The sequence below is a fragment of the Bipolaris maydis genome, assembly GCF_028858645.1.
Source record: "Bipolaris maydis strain C4 unplaced genomic scaffold PSV08scaffold_18, whole genome shotgun sequence".
Lineage (NCBI taxonomy): Eukaryota > Fungi > Ascomycota > Dothideomycetes > Pleosporales > Pleosporaceae > Bipolaris > Bipolaris maydis.
In genome coordinates, this window is record NW_027093874.1 from 670,400 (window position 1) to 686,565 (window position 16,166).

General features: G+C 45.6%; 7 protein-coding genes across 7 annotated transcripts; 3 read left to right on the plus strand and 4 right to left on the minus strand.

Annotated features, from left to right (window-relative positions):
• Positions 1–721: 721 nt before the first annotated feature.
• On the plus strand, positions 722–2,743 carry PSV08DRAFT_375244 (uncharacterized protein; the record flags this gene model as incomplete). Its single annotated transcript, XM_014220534.1, has 2 exons — positions 722–881; positions 939–2,743. 2 exons carry the CDS (start codon positions 722–724, stop codon positions 2,741–2,743), a joined length of 1,965 nt encoding a protein of 654 aa, XP_014076009.1.
• A 3,266-nt stretch (positions 2,744–6,009) lies between these two features.
• Positions 6,010–6,775, minus strand: PSV08DRAFT_406032 (uncharacterized protein; the record flags this gene model as incomplete). Its single annotated transcript, XM_014220536.2, has 4 exons — positions 6,010–6,210; positions 6,264–6,447; positions 6,523–6,562; positions 6,619–6,775. 4 exons carry the CDS (start codon positions 6,773–6,775, stop codon positions 6,010–6,012), a joined length of 582 nt encoding a protein of 193 aa, XP_014076011.2.
• Positions 6,776–7,195: 420 nt separating this feature from the next.
• On the minus strand, positions 7,196–8,386 carry PSV08DRAFT_191281 (uncharacterized protein; the record flags this gene model as incomplete). The annotated part of the gene is made up of 1 exon (XM_014220537.1): positions 7,196–8,386. The coding sequence occupies one exon, from the start codon at positions 8,384–8,386 to the stop codon at positions 7,196–7,198; it is 1,191 nt and encodes a 396-aa protein (XP_014076012.1).
• Positions 8,387–9,372: 986 nt separating this feature from the next.
• PSV08DRAFT_357253 (uncharacterized protein) lies at positions 9,373–9,914 on the plus strand (the record flags this gene model as incomplete). Its single annotated transcript, XM_014220539.2, has 2 exons — positions 9,373–9,552; positions 9,606–9,914. 2 exons carry the CDS (start codon positions 9,373–9,375, stop codon positions 9,912–9,914), a joined length of 489 nt encoding a protein of 162 aa, XP_014076014.2.
• Positions 9,915–11,172: 1,258 nt separating this feature from the next.
• Positions 11,173–13,309, minus strand: PSV08DRAFT_342571 (P-loop containing nucleoside triphosphate hydrolase protein). Its single transcript, XM_066092771.1, has one exon. It carries the CDS (start codon positions 13,000–13,002, stop codon positions 11,350–11,352), a length of 1,653 nt encoding a protein of 550 aa, XP_065947982.1. The 5' UTR covers positions 13,003–13,309; the 3' UTR covers positions 11,173–11,349.
• A 529-nt stretch (positions 13,310–13,838) lies between these two features.
• Positions 13,839–14,836, plus strand: PSV08DRAFT_357255 (uncharacterized protein; the record flags this gene model as incomplete). Its single annotated transcript, XM_014220541.1, has 3 exons — positions 13,839–13,919; positions 13,968–14,626; positions 14,674–14,836. 3 exons carry the CDS (start codon positions 13,839–13,841, stop codon positions 14,834–14,836), a joined length of 903 nt encoding a protein of 300 aa, XP_014076016.1.
• A 597-nt stretch (positions 14,837–15,433) lies between these two features.
• PSV08DRAFT_366734 (uncharacterized protein) lies at positions 15,434–16,082 on the minus strand. Its single transcript, XM_014220542.2, has one exon. It carries the CDS (start codon positions 16,065–16,067, stop codon positions 15,555–15,557), a length of 513 nt encoding a protein of 170 aa, XP_014076017.1. The 5' UTR covers positions 16,068–16,082; the 3' UTR covers positions 15,434–15,554.
• Positions 16,083–16,166: the final 84 nt, after the last annotated feature.

The window sequence follows — 16,166 nt, forward strand, 5'->3', positions numbered from 1 at the left end:
TGCTTTTTTGTCTTGGTGGGGTTGCAAACTGGTTGCAAACATGCGTTGTTATTGACGCGTTTATCCGCACCGTCAAACGATGGCTTCAGCATTCTCTCTTTTTGATTCTATTACTCGAGATTATATTCTAGCATAGAATATTTTCGCAATACGTGGTCAATCACAGGACCTAGATAGTCTCGTTGCCTTTTTTTCTGACCTTAGCAGTGAGGTTTAAACTACCAGAACAGGTCTACTAAGCTGGAAGTAATCTGTGCGTAAACAGGATAACGCGCATATGTAAAGGAGTTCCGGCTATGTGCTGCTTACACAAACTTACGCAATTAGTCCAGGTCTTTATGCATACTACTGTGGCGGCGTCGCTCACGCTGTATTCAGTGCATGATATGCAATCTTTGTCTCACCCGGCTATACTTAGTGATTGAAGCATTTGAGGGAAAAATGCTTCGTGATAGTGGGGGCCAAAGCTTTCCAATCTGCGACTAACCTAGACAATTCAAACTTGTGTATCTCAACTTTGCTCAAGCAGATGCAAGAACCTTCTGGCGCTCGAACAGTGGCGGTCTTCCAATTCACTTTGATTTTAGTAGCTCTGAAGCTCTGCAAAGCAACTCGATTCCCACCTTTCCGTGCTCTTGTAAGCCCTGCATGTACGAACCTGCCAGTCATGTCAGCTTGTGCTGCCCAGTACTAACTTTGATAGAAAGATACATCAGCTACCATGGCAGATTCAAGCTCAACAGAAGCTCAGCTCAAGACCGCAGTTAATCGACTCCCAGCTATAAGCGGATGGATTGCCGAGTCCAATGCATTTCGTATGCTATCCAGCGCATGTATCCAAGGATTCAAGGATCATGGACAGCGGATCGGCGTGATTCGAGGTACTTTTAGGCACATTGAAAACAGCAAATTTTAAAGTGCTAACTAAGGATCATTAGGGCCAGATTTTAGCATGCTCGATGGAGGACTCATCTTCGATCCGCCAGAGGGATTCCCTATGGACATGGACCCTTCTGCTGTATGGACTTGGGTTAATGAGCATAAAAAAAAGCAGACCCTCCAAATCGTACCAATTGACATCAAGCTTAGCATCAGCGCTCGAAAACTTCACCAAATTGCACCCTTGTTTATAGTCGCGCCACCTGGCAATACCGAAATCCTGTGCCTGCTACCTATCAGAAGCTACACGGACTTGCATGCAAATCTTAAATTGGCATATCGAGACACGCAGTGTGCTGATAAAGACAAGTCCAGTAAGACTCATCGATTGCGACCGCGTGAGCCTCTGCACATCAGTAATCTCTTGGCGCCGTTCGCGGTACATAAGTGCGACCTCTTTGAAGCACTGCTAAGACTGAGGAACACATTCAACGGTCAATCGGCTTATACCAACCCATCTAATGGTGTTACGTTACGAGGTTGGACTCCGCAAGCACCCGATCCCAACCTCGAAAAGTTGATGATGATACAGGGGGGAAGGCAAAGAAATTCTGCTGGTGTTATCCACGAGCTTGTCCAGACTCTTCGCTCTCAAAAAGAGTGTGGTATAGAGCTTTTGTTTAATCTCGTACAACCATTGGCATGCGACTTGGTACTTCGGGACAACATGTCGTCCACAGCGTATCTTATTGAGCATAAGGTGACTACACCGACCGAAACAAGATCCAATATTGTATCACTGAGGCCAGGCCCTGAATGGAAAAAGGAGCAACATAATTGGCATTTTCTTCTTCATCAACATGGCGACTGGGTCGCGATTCACACAAGAGAAGGACACAAAGCTGGAAGCAACACGCCAGCAATTCGTGTCAACCTGAAGAGTCCTGGTGCCGCGTCTAGCATCGCTACCACGATACGCAACCACGGAGTTTTGGCCAAACAGAGACTTCAAGCAAAGTGGCGATCCTTGGTGTACGAGGGTAGCCTGTTGTATGAAGAGAGTCAGTCAACAGAGCCAAAGAAAAGCCAGAGCAAACCCTCAAGAGCAGCTGGGAATGAAATGCTCCGTATATCATTTTGCGACGCCATCAACAACCAGTGTTTCAAGCTAGGAAAACACGCGTGCATTCTTCTGGAAGGTAATGCTTGTGGAGATGCAGTAATGGTTCGACACAACTGGACAGAGTGTGACCGATCTAGATATAGATCTAGTAGGATCCTGCCGGTCTCACTTGTGGAAGGTATAAAATCACGATCCTCGGAGGCGCTCATACTACGATTCATTCCCCATTTCTGGCCTCCAAGTGTCCCGTCTTCACAATTATTCGAGCCCGCACGCATGAGGAGTATCAGGGTACCGCTGTGTTTAGGCCAGGATTTTGTATATGTCGCTGCCACAATGAGCTCTCCATCTACACAAGAGCCTTTTCTCGACAAGCTCATCCTCTTGCCTTCGGGAGATACAGATTGGTTGGCCAAATTCGATAGCTGCAACACCTGTGATGAAGAGTCAGAAACAAGGGATTGGAAGCCAACCTTTGAGTCAATTCCCGAAAGTCAGGGTGGGGGCCATGCTGGGAGCTCGCTCATACAACTCCCCTTCTTAAACCGACATGCACAGCCACTCCATCAAGTTTACGATTTTGAAGACGGCTCAGTACATAGTCGCCTTGATATCCTTTTACAAGAGGAAGGCTCACGATATGTCACCCCAATCTATGGGCCAAATGGGTTGCTTCAACGACAATGGAACCATGGCAGTCCCAGAGTACATAACGCCGACTCTCCTGCAATTCATAAGTAAGTAATCTGAGTATGGTCGCTATGAACTCTCATAGCACTGGTTATTCTATATCAGTCCTGACACGTGCAGCATGATGCGTCGAGTTTTGATGACCCTTCCGCCAAACACATTACCAATGGCCAGCAATCGAATCGAAAAGATTCTCAATCAAAAGAAAAAGGATATCGCAAATAAAAAGAGCTGTTCAGAAAAGACCGCAAATGGCTTGGCCTACTGGGCCTTGATCGTAGATGACACCTACGGCATGTCATTGAGAGATATTGTGGCATTGTCTGGTTTCGAAACGGCATACACCCTACGATGTGACCACTGTGAGAACGAAGACGACTGTCGTTTTTTTATTCCAGAAATCGCTCACAACCTCAATTCCAGAAGTATTTCTTGCGCGTCTTGCTGGCGTACCACCACAAGGATCTGTACATTTCAAGGAATCGCAACCACTACAGACCTCGTGGATGAGATACGTAGCTATGAAGCATTTAGACACCATGTACCGTGCAACCAGTGCTTCTCTGATGAGAAGCAGTGCGACAATCGAGCTGATCTTTGCGAGAGGTGTGAGGCTGCTGGTAAGGAATGTGTACGAGAAGCTTGCAAGAATGGGAGCGAGCCCTACGATGAGTCAAGTTGTCCCAGGGCTTGTGATAAGGCTCATGAAGATGACGGATATACAAACGTCACTACGATTCCAAGGAGTAAAGGATGCAATGCACGTATCCAACTGAAAAATGCATAAACATGCAAAGCTGTATCGTAAATTTCATCAGGTTGAGCTGAAGAGGGAAAATATTAAGATGGTTGAGGCGTTCTGCAAAAAATCTCTTTTCCTCCTCAAATTGGCGATGAGCTTCAGTATCGTGTCTCCGACGGTGACTATATGGTAACTCGAATAGTGGTGACCGGCCTTGGAAGCGAGGCACAGGATCTCTCTTTGGAGAATTGGCAGAGGTGGTGGCGGCGGCGGCGGCGACGGCAGATCGAAGGTCAGGAGTGACTAGTCTAAAAAAAAGCGAAGGTCGTCATTGCTGGTAAGAAGGGCTGGGAAATTAGAGAGGAGAGTCTCTGTATGATCGGAGGTATGTTCAAGCCTGTCCCAAAGGCTCTCGCAGAAAACCTGGAGCTTTGTCTCGCGATCTTCATATCCAGCTTGGCTGAGTTCATGGCACTGCTCTTGTAGAACAGAGTTGTCGCAATTTTCAGGTGAAAGAGCGTTTTACATTATCAAGGACAAATTGGGATTTCCAAGGTGTGGTGGTACCTTACATGGAAGTTGGTCGGAGATACATCTTGCTCCAGCTCGTCCTGTCGGGCCAAGACGGTACATAGGTTTGGCCCAGTCTGTACCTAGATGGCCCTCTTACACCCCGCCAACATCCATAGAGACCGTGAACTATTCCTTCAGCAAAGTATCACGCGCTAAGACACTGCTAAAACTACGCTAGAGTCCTACCTCCCAGCGCTACTTCTGGCTAGAAGAGCTTAGCGATCATATCCGGCAACAAGTTCGCGATAGAACCCATGCCGTGACGACACCAACGACCGCTTGTTGCTCCTTAACGAGATTAACGCGCTAGCCTTGAACGAGATCGCCGTGTTGTGAGGCGCTGGGTTTTTCCATGTTCCTGCCAAATCGGAACAGCTGGAATAAATAGACGTTTAATCCAAAGACTCGCGGTCCTGCTCCCGACAGCTTAAGTAACACACGTACACTTTCTCAACTGGCTCAGTCGTCACTCATAATCTAATAGGGAATCGATTTCTGCTCTCGTATGACCGCGGTATACATGGACCCAGGCTGCCAAACCAACTATTTCCAAACACCAAACCGATCGCGCTTTGTGGCGCGCGACTTTTTACTGAACCCCTCTCCGGAAACCACGCCGCTATACTGAATACAACTTGTCTCAGATTCTAGATATCCATTTTAATCAACAGAGCAGGTCTCCTTCATGACGCTTTGCGTAGCTCCGCTAGGCTTTGGCAAAACATCAGATCTTGGCGTTGTTATTGGCCCCTCTCCTCGTATGCGCAAAGGCGCTGATCTCGAACAGTGACTTGGTTAACTACGTGGAATTCGGGACAGCGAGTTTAAAGATGATAGCTTAGGATAATTCGAACAACCAAACCTTGAACATATCTATTGATGCTGTCGTAGTTGCATGCCTCGCTCAGTCCATGCAACGGCCCGTATCAAATGCCAATCGTCCTCCTCCCAAAAGCGCTTGTATTTATTCAACGATGTGCATGCGACTTTGGCGACAAACCAAAGGCTTATCAGCAAAAAAAGGAACTCGCAGAAAGACGACTAGAAGTTGATATGGCGCATTGGTATGGCTAAGATTGCGCTAGAAGAGCCTAGCAGCTATGTAGTACGTGCAGATGGATAGAAGCTACTAGTAGAGACAAGAAGCAAGTATGGAGTTCACACAACTAACCAGCTGTATTTAGAAGATAGAGGTGAGCCCTATTTCTATCTATAAGATTTAGTTATGACACTCTCACCAACACTGCTTGCCTTAAGTATTTTATCGGCCCTTACTTGGCTAATCGTTAACAGACTGCACATACTGTTTCAATTCCTCTGGGGAAGCGCTCGCCTTATCGTGGTTTTTGGAGAAGTGGCTTCCTTCCTTTACGTAGAGCTTATGCAAAGCTTGCTTATTACACGATTAACGATGCTCATTTCATGGATAACCTTCAGCGTTGTTAATTCGATCATGCGGATACCGGCACAGCTCACTGAGCGTATCTACCAAAGCTACATCACATCACTAGAGAAAAAACCTTCTAATGCTGCTGCACGATCGAGCAAAGACCTGCAAGAGCAGCAGACACAGAATGATTGGACAGAAATAGATAAAACCACACCATTGGCATCGCAGTGTATTGGTATGACAAGGATTGGGGAACGATGCCAGCGATGGAAAAATATGCCACCGGGATCCCCATACAACTGTGGAAAACACAAGAAGTGAGTGGCGATTGACATACTCGCTGTGCAGTTGAGCGTGCATATTCCAACGTGTCCTGTATACCAACTTTATCCTCGCCAGAAGTGGAAGATTTGAAATGCTTCCATATCTCTGTTGGAATTATAGGAATGGAGGGAGACCGAGAGGTTTGGGCGTTAAGGAAGCTGGCATGCGGCGGAAGTAGCAGGCGCTTTGGGAAAAGTGGTAGTAGCAGTTTAATCTAGGTATAACTCTCGTTAGATTAGCACATGCAAGGCCGCTAAGAAAGCTTATCTACCAGGAAAACTCAAAAAACTACCAAATTTTCTGCCACCAAGTTGCCCAGGTTATGATAGCTGCCTGATACGAGCACCGCTGTAGCCAACCTCGCTGGGCATGAAACCGCTCTAAAGCCTCAGCACTTAAAACGTGAACTGCGAACATGCTGAAGACGTGGAACGCGCATAGGATGGCGATAAATAAAATGACGATCGCGATCATTAACTGAACTATTTGCTACAGTTTTATTAGCTGAAACGAGTATAGAACAGATACGACTTGCAACTTACCAACTTCCAATGTATCGTTGGCTGATCCCCAGTGAGCCATGGTCTAGCAATAAGAGCTAATGTAACGCCCCATACGAACATGTGAGAAACTGAACTCATTGTGTTGTTATCCTTTACGGTGCGCAGCGGGTGGGAGGATGGTGTTGCTGTCATTGCTAGCCGGCGCGTCCTGTTGTTTGCAGCCCTGCAGGCTCGTAGTACGTGTACGTAGTAGTACTAGTACGTCAAGTAGACAGCGTCTCGCACAGACCTCACGTACGTATCCATCGCGAACATTCCCAAAATCTCGTCCACCGCGGCTGTCTTCACCAGTTCACTTGGTCGAGATTGATTATAGACTATCTCGAAGAACTACCCTTGGAAAACCATCCGCCCACAATCAAATTCTGCCCATGCTTGGAGAACTCGCTACGGGGGCTATCGCAGTTGCTCTCATCAAACGCAATGATTTCGTACAACACCTCGCCCTTCTCCTTCACCAAACTCCTTTCCTTCAGTATCTGGGCACACATTTCTCCAATGGCGCATTAAATATTAAGAAGTCATTTCAACAATATTGGATAATTATACAATGTGCGCTTGGCGAGCATAGGATTAAAAGATGCACGCAATATGCCCACCGAACGCTCTCATGGACTCGAAGGTGGATCTCCCGGGGTTTGGATATCCCGTCCAAAACTACCGAAACTGTTTTTGGGCCTGTGGGGTGGTATGAACATAAAAAAACTAAAGACAGACGAAGTGTAGTGTGAGCACTACGAGGCTGCGCAGTTCACTAGGCGTGAATAGAGAATGAACCTCACCTGGTAAACTAGTCCTCGATATACATTTTGCTCAACAATGCGTTGCATGATACTTAGATTATTAGGAGCAATGGCTTCCGTAAAATTTGAAAAGCCAAACATGCAGGTATCGGTCACTACATCTCTTTATCACATCGTGAACTTCCTAATTAATCCACCAACTCTCATCACAAGACTCTCGAACTGGTCCACACTCAGGCAAAGCTGACTCCCTCTAGTTGCACCGAGATCCTCAATCACTACACCAAATACCTCCTGAAGAGTTTCACTCGCACCGTACCATAAAGCCCGTTCCCTCTCGAATCCTTGTTCTGCTAACGAAATCTCTTTCTGAATTTGATCTAGTTTCCTCAGTGATGCTGTCTGAAGGTCATAGTGGTGTAAAGTCGCGCTGAAGGACGTATCTGTATCGAGGCCTATAAATTCCGACATCTGTTTCCAAAGCCCGACATGTTTAGCTTTCCGACCAGCGTAAAGCTTCATCCGTTCGGTGTTTACACTTCCAATAGCGTTCTCTAAGCCTGCTTTGGCCCGTTCGCAACAGCGGAACGCCTTCATGTGGTAGTTGGCTACTTCTACTGTATGTTTGAATGTAGAATTGAAACTTGCCGCGATTAGAACCATCGGCAGACACGGTGTTCCCTGTCTCGAGATGCTTCTTTTGTTTGTCAACAGATGCATCATCGCACCCAGATGGTCCACAGCCATGTCAGCAGCATGCCTTGCATCCCACCCTAATACTGTAGCTTCATTAAGTAGCTCACGCATAGCGCTAGTATCTTCAAGCACTGGACAGCAATCTGCTGCTATAGCAGTGGCGTTTTCCAATCTCGTAAGTACCAAGTCAAGGCTATAGTGTGTCGCCGTTATCCCATGTTGACCTTTACCGTGCCAAGATGCCCAGATCCAAAGTGCTGAAAGAAAAAAAGCGGTGATCGCAGGAACAAACAAATTCGATGCGCCATGGCTGGGTGAAGGCGGGAGTGGAGACACAACATGCGTCTGTTGGGTCGCTACGGATCCCTGTTGCTTACTACCACTAGTAGTATCGGATATGTGCGGCGGCGGACTACACCCATGGACTTGGCAATTGTCATCGTTCTCCACCTTCACTGGCTTGTTTCCAGCAACTGTGGGTACGCTGTCGATTGATGAATCACTCAACTTCTTTTCTTTGTCCTTCGTTGTTGACGGTTTCGGCGTGTTTGGCGTCGGCGTCGCGATCCGGGATTGAGTGTAGTACGGTCTCAGTTTCGATCTGCCGTGTTTCCGAAAAATCCATCGATCAGCCAAGTTTTCTGGTACAAGATCAACCACCATCGCGAGCTTTTACTTGCTACGAATTCGATTGTTATCTACAGTATTCATCAACTGTCTCTTTAAAATATCTTGGTTTTTGCTTTCTCCTGAAATTGTCTCAGCCTTGCACACACCTCACCTTCTTTATTGATTCGTGGACTGAGACTGCCGGCGGCACAAACACAACAAATGCGTCTTACATTGAAACCTACGACCGGCGATTGGGGCCTGCCTGATTCGGCGGAACAATCGCCAATTGATGAAACACAATTTGGGGATGCCCTGAACATGTCAAGGGAGCTCTCAAGTTGCATAGAAAGTTTTATTGCAGCTGCAGTCACGCATACGACTAATCCCACTACTTCAAGTGAGATTTTCATTCGATATTGGAAAGGTTCCTTCGAAAATTGTCTCAACAGGTTTGGCGCCCAATACGCACAAAGTCAAGAAAATCTAGACAATGAGCCATTTGTTGACAAGAACGCTGTCAATCAGAGTGAGACGTCGACAAGCAGCGGCTAGCTACTGTCCGCGTTGCAGCGTCAAACAATCCATCCATCGCCATAATGTTTGTCGCGCTGCATGGCATGAACAAGCCATGAATTTCTGAAAGTTTTAAGATGCTCTTCCAGCGGAAAAAACCCGACAACTATCTTTGAGCTTTATCAAGCCTTGCCGCTGTTGATCTTCAACACTCATTTCTTCACTCTCCTCCACATACACAACTCAACACAATCGACACTAACCTACACACACACACACACACACACACACACACACACACACACACACACACACACACACACACACATACATACGCATAATCTTGTAAGTATTATCTAGATCTCAAGGATAGCCTACACGGACTGAGAAATATTCGCCTGAAGCACCACATAGCTATGGAGCGACCAGTACATACAGCTATTCGTTGTTTCTTGATGCTTAGCACATACATCATCATCTTCACCTGGTGCCGGAACGAGATACACGGTATCTTGCTAGCCATGATGGAAGCTTCTCATCGAACGCACTGGAAGCATTACGTTGATATGATCCCCCATATTGGTGATGAGTTGGCTACATCATTCTCTACCTGGACCAATGGGCTTATCGGCCAACTTCGATCAATCACCAGCGCACTGTCATTCATTTATCATCACACGGATATCTTGTTGGATATAGCAGAGGTTGGCTAAATGTCTTTTGAATTATGGTGATGCTGATCTAATGTACACTTTAGAACTACGCCATCGCAATGTCATCGGAATACTTCGACGAGAGTACTAGTAGTCTGGTCAAGGCTCTTGTCTCTGCAGCAAACTCAATCCTATGTAACAGCCTCGAGGCTGTGGCGAGTTCCTACCGTACATTCCTCGCGCTTACCGCTCTTTTCCTTCATGGATTATCATCGATGCCAACTGCGAAAACCGAACACATCCACATAGTCAAAGTTTTCACTGTCGCATTCACGGCACTTCTTGCTATATCTAGGTTGTTCCGCATGATCTATCATACGCTTGGGTTTCATCGCCTAAATCTACGTCGATAATGCGCAAGACTCACATACATGCGTCGGCAGATATAAACAATGACTCATGAAGAATGGTGTACGGTACCGGGATCAGGAAAAGGCATAGCTCAACCGGTACCTCCGGTTTATTTTGCACTTAATTGGAGTCATGTGCTTGTTTTCTCTCTCCCCTCTTTTCCTTTTCATCGAATATTTGTATCCACAATCATTTCTCTGCTATCCGGGTGTCCATTCCTCTTTACTTACGATCTTTCTTCTCTCCATCATGATTATCTTGTATCTAGTCACGATAAATCCTAAATCCTAGCATCAGCATATTATAGAATATATCAGGTAACCTAAGCATTTGAGATCGCCTGCAATTTGTGGGATATGTGTGACTCTTCACTAGTCGTTTTGTCGTAACTTTTATTTTCGAGATGTCATGGCTATCATCTTGGCTTATTTCTATGGGGAATACTGTGAAACTCACTCCCATTCTCATTTAGCAAAGAGACATCCTCACCCTCGATCTCATGAGGGTTTGATGAAATCAGGTAAATGGATGCGTACCATTGAATGAAAGCCCTAGCGATTTTAATTCAGGCTTAGGTGGCTCTTGATACCTATCTTCTTATTTTAACGCTTATGAGCTTTTACATACGCTCCGCATGAGTCGAATTCCAACGATCTTAGAGAAGAAGGATCAAGTTAATCATTTCCGAGCCCATCACCCCTGGGGGTGTTGTAAGTAGACCGATGTATGAATTAAAGATGTCAGATTGTCGTGGTATTAGTGTATGCGACAACGCCTGACTACGACGCCTGACTATTATTTGTGCTTAGCAATGTAGCTCCATTAAAGCAAGTCTAAGATAACAATTTTTGCTTTGGAAAGCTACATATATGTACTTGAGACTGCTTGAAATCATATGTTACGTCGAAATTATTCTAAAATGTGGTGATTTTCGCAACAAGATAAAAAGGGATGTGATGAGTAGGATATAGGTTGAAAGCCACCACACCATGACCATTCGGCGATAGCAACAGATGCCACACCGCTTCATTTGAGCTTCAAACCCTCTCATGATGGTAAAACCCTCGAAAAGGCAAAGCCTTAGTGTAACCTTAGTAGAGGATATACTTCGTAAGTGTCCCAACATTGCTAGGGGTCGTTGAGTCGACCATGGTTTCTGAAATGCCCCACGAGGGGGGTCTCAGGTCGGAGTTTTCTAAGGGGATTCAATTTGAGAGACAGCTAGTTGTCATTGTGTCATTTCCTTCAATACGTGAGCGCTTAGCTCTTGCTTTCTTTAAACGGGAAGCATCTGAGAGTGTTGGAAGAACGGCTCCATGAAGCGAAGTATAAACGCTCACGTGAAAAACCATAACGAGGATGGCATTTCGGTTGATTAAGAACTCTTGAATGAGCGTTCCGATCTAATTGAAGTCAGCTCAGCGCACGAAGTAGGTATCAGTGTAGATCACTCACGGAAGTATCGCGTGTTACTCTTTTTATTCCCGCTATAGCGGCTTCCAACGCGAGATAAATCTGCATACGGCTTTCGTTGATCGCACTCGTCCGCCCTGTATTCCTTGGTTGAATGGAAATGTCCTCCAATGCATCATTTCGCTCATTACCAGCGAGGTCGATGAGACATAGGGTGGATGTCTTCTGCCGTGCTGTCGCGTAGAAAAGTAGGACAAGATGTGTGCGAGAAGATGTGGCGTTATTCTTTGTCGGGGTTTGTTCACGGAAGTCCTCTACTAAACTTACTACAGCTCGGAACGCAGAAGCTGTCTTGACAAGATATCGCGGACGTTCTTCTTTGAACATACGGGCTGGATATAAGCGTACTGGGCTACTGTTAACCTTCTGCAGCCCATCGATACTTATGCCTTTGATAGATAGATCAAAGGAATTGACATCACTTCCTAGTGACTGAAACGCTTCCATGGCAACTTCTACATCTGATCCTGGAATGTCAAATAGATTTTGGCCAAGATTTCCAAGAATGTTAGCCATTGTATGGGATTTTCCAGAGCCACTAAAACCATCTACTGCAAAAACTGCATTGCGACCTGTGGGTTTGCTAAGCTCGAGTACCATTGGACTTATCTTTTCGTAGACACTTTCGTTAGAATCGGAGATGTCGAAAGCCTCATCGAAATTTGTCTCAGTCCAAAAAGACGCGCCAATACCGTCGTCAGAAGGCAATGCGCGTGCGCAGAATGTAGTATTGTCTGGTATAACAAACTCACATTGTGGAGTCTTGTTTGGACAATTGGGACTTGTTGCTCGAATTACTGATATATAACGCTTGCTGAAGAAGTTTGAGCGGTATTCGATCCGTATTTTTTCCTTCTCCCTCTGGGCGTCCAGCTGGGCCAACTCGGCTACTCTCATGGCATCCTCTTGGGTCGTGAGCTTTGTTTCTCGAATAACATCATGTGCTTTCTCTTTCTCTTCATCAGTTGCATCTTTCATCGTACGTCTTTGACCTCTCCTTATTGTAAGACTGGGTTTTCGGGTTTCTTTGGGCAAGACACCATCCCGTAAGCTGTCCATATGTTTTCCCCCATTTGGGATCAAATCTCCATCTAAACCAGGCCCCTTCTCGGACGATGCTGAATTTTTATGGACCAATGGTTGGCTACCATCACTTTTTGAATTTCCTGCATGGTTTGCTTCTTCAGCAATATGCTCTAGTTCATCGTCCATTTCAATCATTTTGGGTTTGTAACAGTTCATCGATTGCGCGTATCCAGTTGGCGATTTTGAATCCACAGGTAGTCGGTTCCTTTGGGAAATATTGTCCTCTATATCACCATAAAGTAGCCTTTTCAGTCGTGTGCATTCCGCACGCAACAGGTCGCACTCAGCACAGTCTGGGTCTGGGCGCTCACAGGTCCCTTTGGCCTCGACTAAGGAGGGTTTAGACACTCCACTCCCCATGTAATTCGTTTGGATGTACATGGATGTCGGTAATTTTTGTGGATCAACAACACAAATTGGAGGAAGGTGAACATGGCTTTTTGAGGAACCTGGAGAGCTTTCAGAAACATTTCGAGACATATTCCCGAACGTGTTGCAGTCTTGCAGAGAGTGAAACCCAGGATCTGACATGCGTCTATGTTTCAATATGCTCGGGTTGGAATGCAAATAGAGATCCCGAGCAGTTGCTGGGTAGAACGTCCGGGGTGTTGGCAGCAATATGAAGCTGGCATAAATGGCATGTTGGGTAAGTGCATACCATGCAAGATGGCTTATCCATTGTATAATGTGTCGTCCGAAAGGTCTAGAAAAGATGCACACGTTAGTTGTAACATGTTTAGGCTTTCAGTTTCAGCGCATACCTCTCTACGCGAACATAGGCCCATATGACCAGAAAAAGAGACCAAATAGCTCGTGAAAATATTGGTCTTAATTCCATGATATGCTCTAAGTGTTCGGGCTCAAGGATATTGAGAGCTACTAAAAAAGCATTGGTAATGAAGACTATCAAGAAGCTTAACGATGTTGCCACTAGGCCCTCAAAAAGGAATCGCAGCGTCTAATATACGAATTAGACCAACTCAATAGTACGTCCATAATACGTACCTTCAGAAACATCTTTGCTTGAGCTGATCGAGAGCGTATAAATTTCTCTTGCTTTGATCTCATTTGATGGATCGCAGGTACATTAAAAGCAAAGATACAAGGCATAACTTCATGCGTGTTGTATGTTGGAAAGTCAAGTTCGTTATAATTCGAAAGTGAAACAGGAAACTTAGATGATATTGGCAATGAATGAAAGCAAAAACTTCTCAAGTATTTGAACACATGTTTTAGAGAGCTAGGACAAGTTACTTGAGTGAAACATAGGTATCATACAAAATGTCAGACATCTATCCGGCTGGAGGTTTCGTTATTCCGCCCTTGAAGATTTAATAGGCGCTAAATTCTTCTTCGAAGAGTCATCGATGGAAATGGAGAGTCAAAAGATCGAAGAGTTGGGTGCGTTATTGGATCGCTTGCATGTTCTGATCGGTGAGGTAGACAAGGTCCTTGGCCCTGACACAATCTCCTGCTACTTTTGCTAATTATGACAGCCAAACATCATTCGCGATGCGCTAGATACAGAACAACTAGACACGCTGCGAACCATTTACGAAATTTGCGTTGAATGCGAAGAATTGGAAGAGGGTGATTTGTTGCCGCTCAAGAAGACGAAGAAGCGGAAACGGGGCCTGAAAAGTCAATTGGGTGGCCCTGGAGATCCATGGAAACGTATCACAAATCTGGAAATTTTACCGGCACTCCCTGTATTTGTCACCACACACCTCAAGAAATACCCAGCAGATACTGAGGCTGAAAATTTTCTAAGAGCGTTGAGCCTTGCTAGCAATTGTGGCCAGTACAGTTCGGCCGACGACCTTGGTAACGCTTTTATGGCTCGGTATAAGTGGACCCAACAGGTTGAACGTCGTGACGAGAAGATACACATCTTCCAATTATTTAATGATCTTTTCTGGTTTGATATGATGCAACTTCTACGGCCCCATGGTACCGGTCGAGTTGGAGCAATGATGCGAGTAGAACTAGACCGGTTTTTGACCCCGTTGGATTTCGATAAAATGGGTCTCCAAAAACATGAGGTGATGGCTAACGTGGGCGACTGGAGTATACGAGGCGCGAAGATTCATAAGCTCTGCGTCCGTTATGGTCCGGGTGTGATTTTAGTCCTCCACAAACAACTTTCAAGAAGCTTGTACGTTAAACATGTCACTGTTAGAGGGTGTGCTAACGATCCTGCAGTCTCGAAGGTCGATTCACCGCTTCCGGCCCATATTACAATGGGGCCATAAACCGACTCGACAGTCTTGGCCTTAATACGTATATAAATAATTCGGGCGCTGAATTGCTTGCTATAAGCATCCGCAATCTGCTTATCAAGCCGTTCCAGGAAGCGCAGTCGTAGTGAGGATCGTATAGTATGCAGGAGCGACGAAACCAATAACGTCAATCTGATTTCTAGTATATACTATATATATGTGCGAGAGAGGTTACTAGCTTCGATGAAGCAGTCTTAAAATCCTTTAAGCAGCAAGTTGAATCACCTTTACATAGCATTGATCAGAGTCACATTAACAACCCATTTCCTGTGAACTCAGCAGTTTTTTCCTAGAGATCTCTAGCTCCTGAGCAAATCTGAATACGATAGGCTCTTCATCTGTTGCACTGATTGCTTCCCCTATAACGCTTCCTAATGAGTATATAATAGTCATTACTATGTTGGATTACTAACACACGTAACTGACAAAGAGCCTCACACGAGCCAACATGCATGTTACGCGATCCCAATTAACCCCCAGTTATCTTGCCCGTGAAATTCCCGTGTACTTAAATTACGCCGTATTCAAAATTGGGGAATATCGCGATTTTGGTAATTAACGGAAGAGAGGCGTGAGATTGTATTCACAATATTGCTATAAACGATCGTAAGAAAGGATTAACAAACGAAGGAATAGATTATCGGATGAGGATGCGGGCTTACATTCTTGTAGAACTGTGCAGGTGGATGAGGGAGTTTTGCTAGGGAAGGTACAGAGCCGTCATAATGGTGGTACTTGGAATGTACACCGGTTACGATTAGGGCATTACGAATTTCATAGCTGGCAAAACACTGTGGCCGGCTCCTAAGCTTCTTCAGCCGGGTATGTGGCGAGCCAATGCTGCAGCCTTTCCTTTCGCTCTTGGCTGATATTCCCATGACCGTACAATAAGACGGCAGCTCGATATAACTCTGCTTCCTGAAGGACAGTCTTTTCTTCTTCATACAGTCGATGAACTTCGGTATCGCGCTCAGGGAAATACTTTCGTATGGATTCGAGAGGAGATGGGCGAGGATTGATCTGCAAAAGCCTCTGTTTGATAGTATTGGTAGGGATAGGAGAACCGGGTCGAAAGTCAGGGACAACCAGACGAACAAGGAGGATGTCATTGTCATTTCTTAATATATCTGCGAACCCTTGTATGATATTGTCAGCAGGCAAAGGATGGTGCTCAAGTCTTTCCCACATCTGCTCGCTGAACACTTGGAGTTTGGCTGCACGATCTTTACAGCTGGTGCTGCATATGTCTCTGTAGAGCTTCTGTAGGGCTTCATCGCATTGAGTCGGGTGCGTAGCAAAGTTAACGGTGGCCGACATATCTCCACGGTAGTTAGGAAGGATCTGTGCGAAAATTCAGGTCGCTCAAGGAATATGTAGGTTCTGATATACTACTAGCTTACTAGGGAGTGAGCCTGC

Excerpts from the sequence above, each read along its gene's own strand:
- PSV08DRAFT_342571 (XM_066092771.1), bottom strand. The coding sequence starts at position 13,002 with ATGTCAGATCCTGGGTTTCACTCTCTGCAAGACTGCAACACGTTCGGG.
- PSV08DRAFT_366734 (XM_014220542.2), bottom strand. The coding sequence starts at position 16,067 with ATGTCGGCCACCGTTAACTTTGCTACGCACCCGACTCAATGCGATGAA.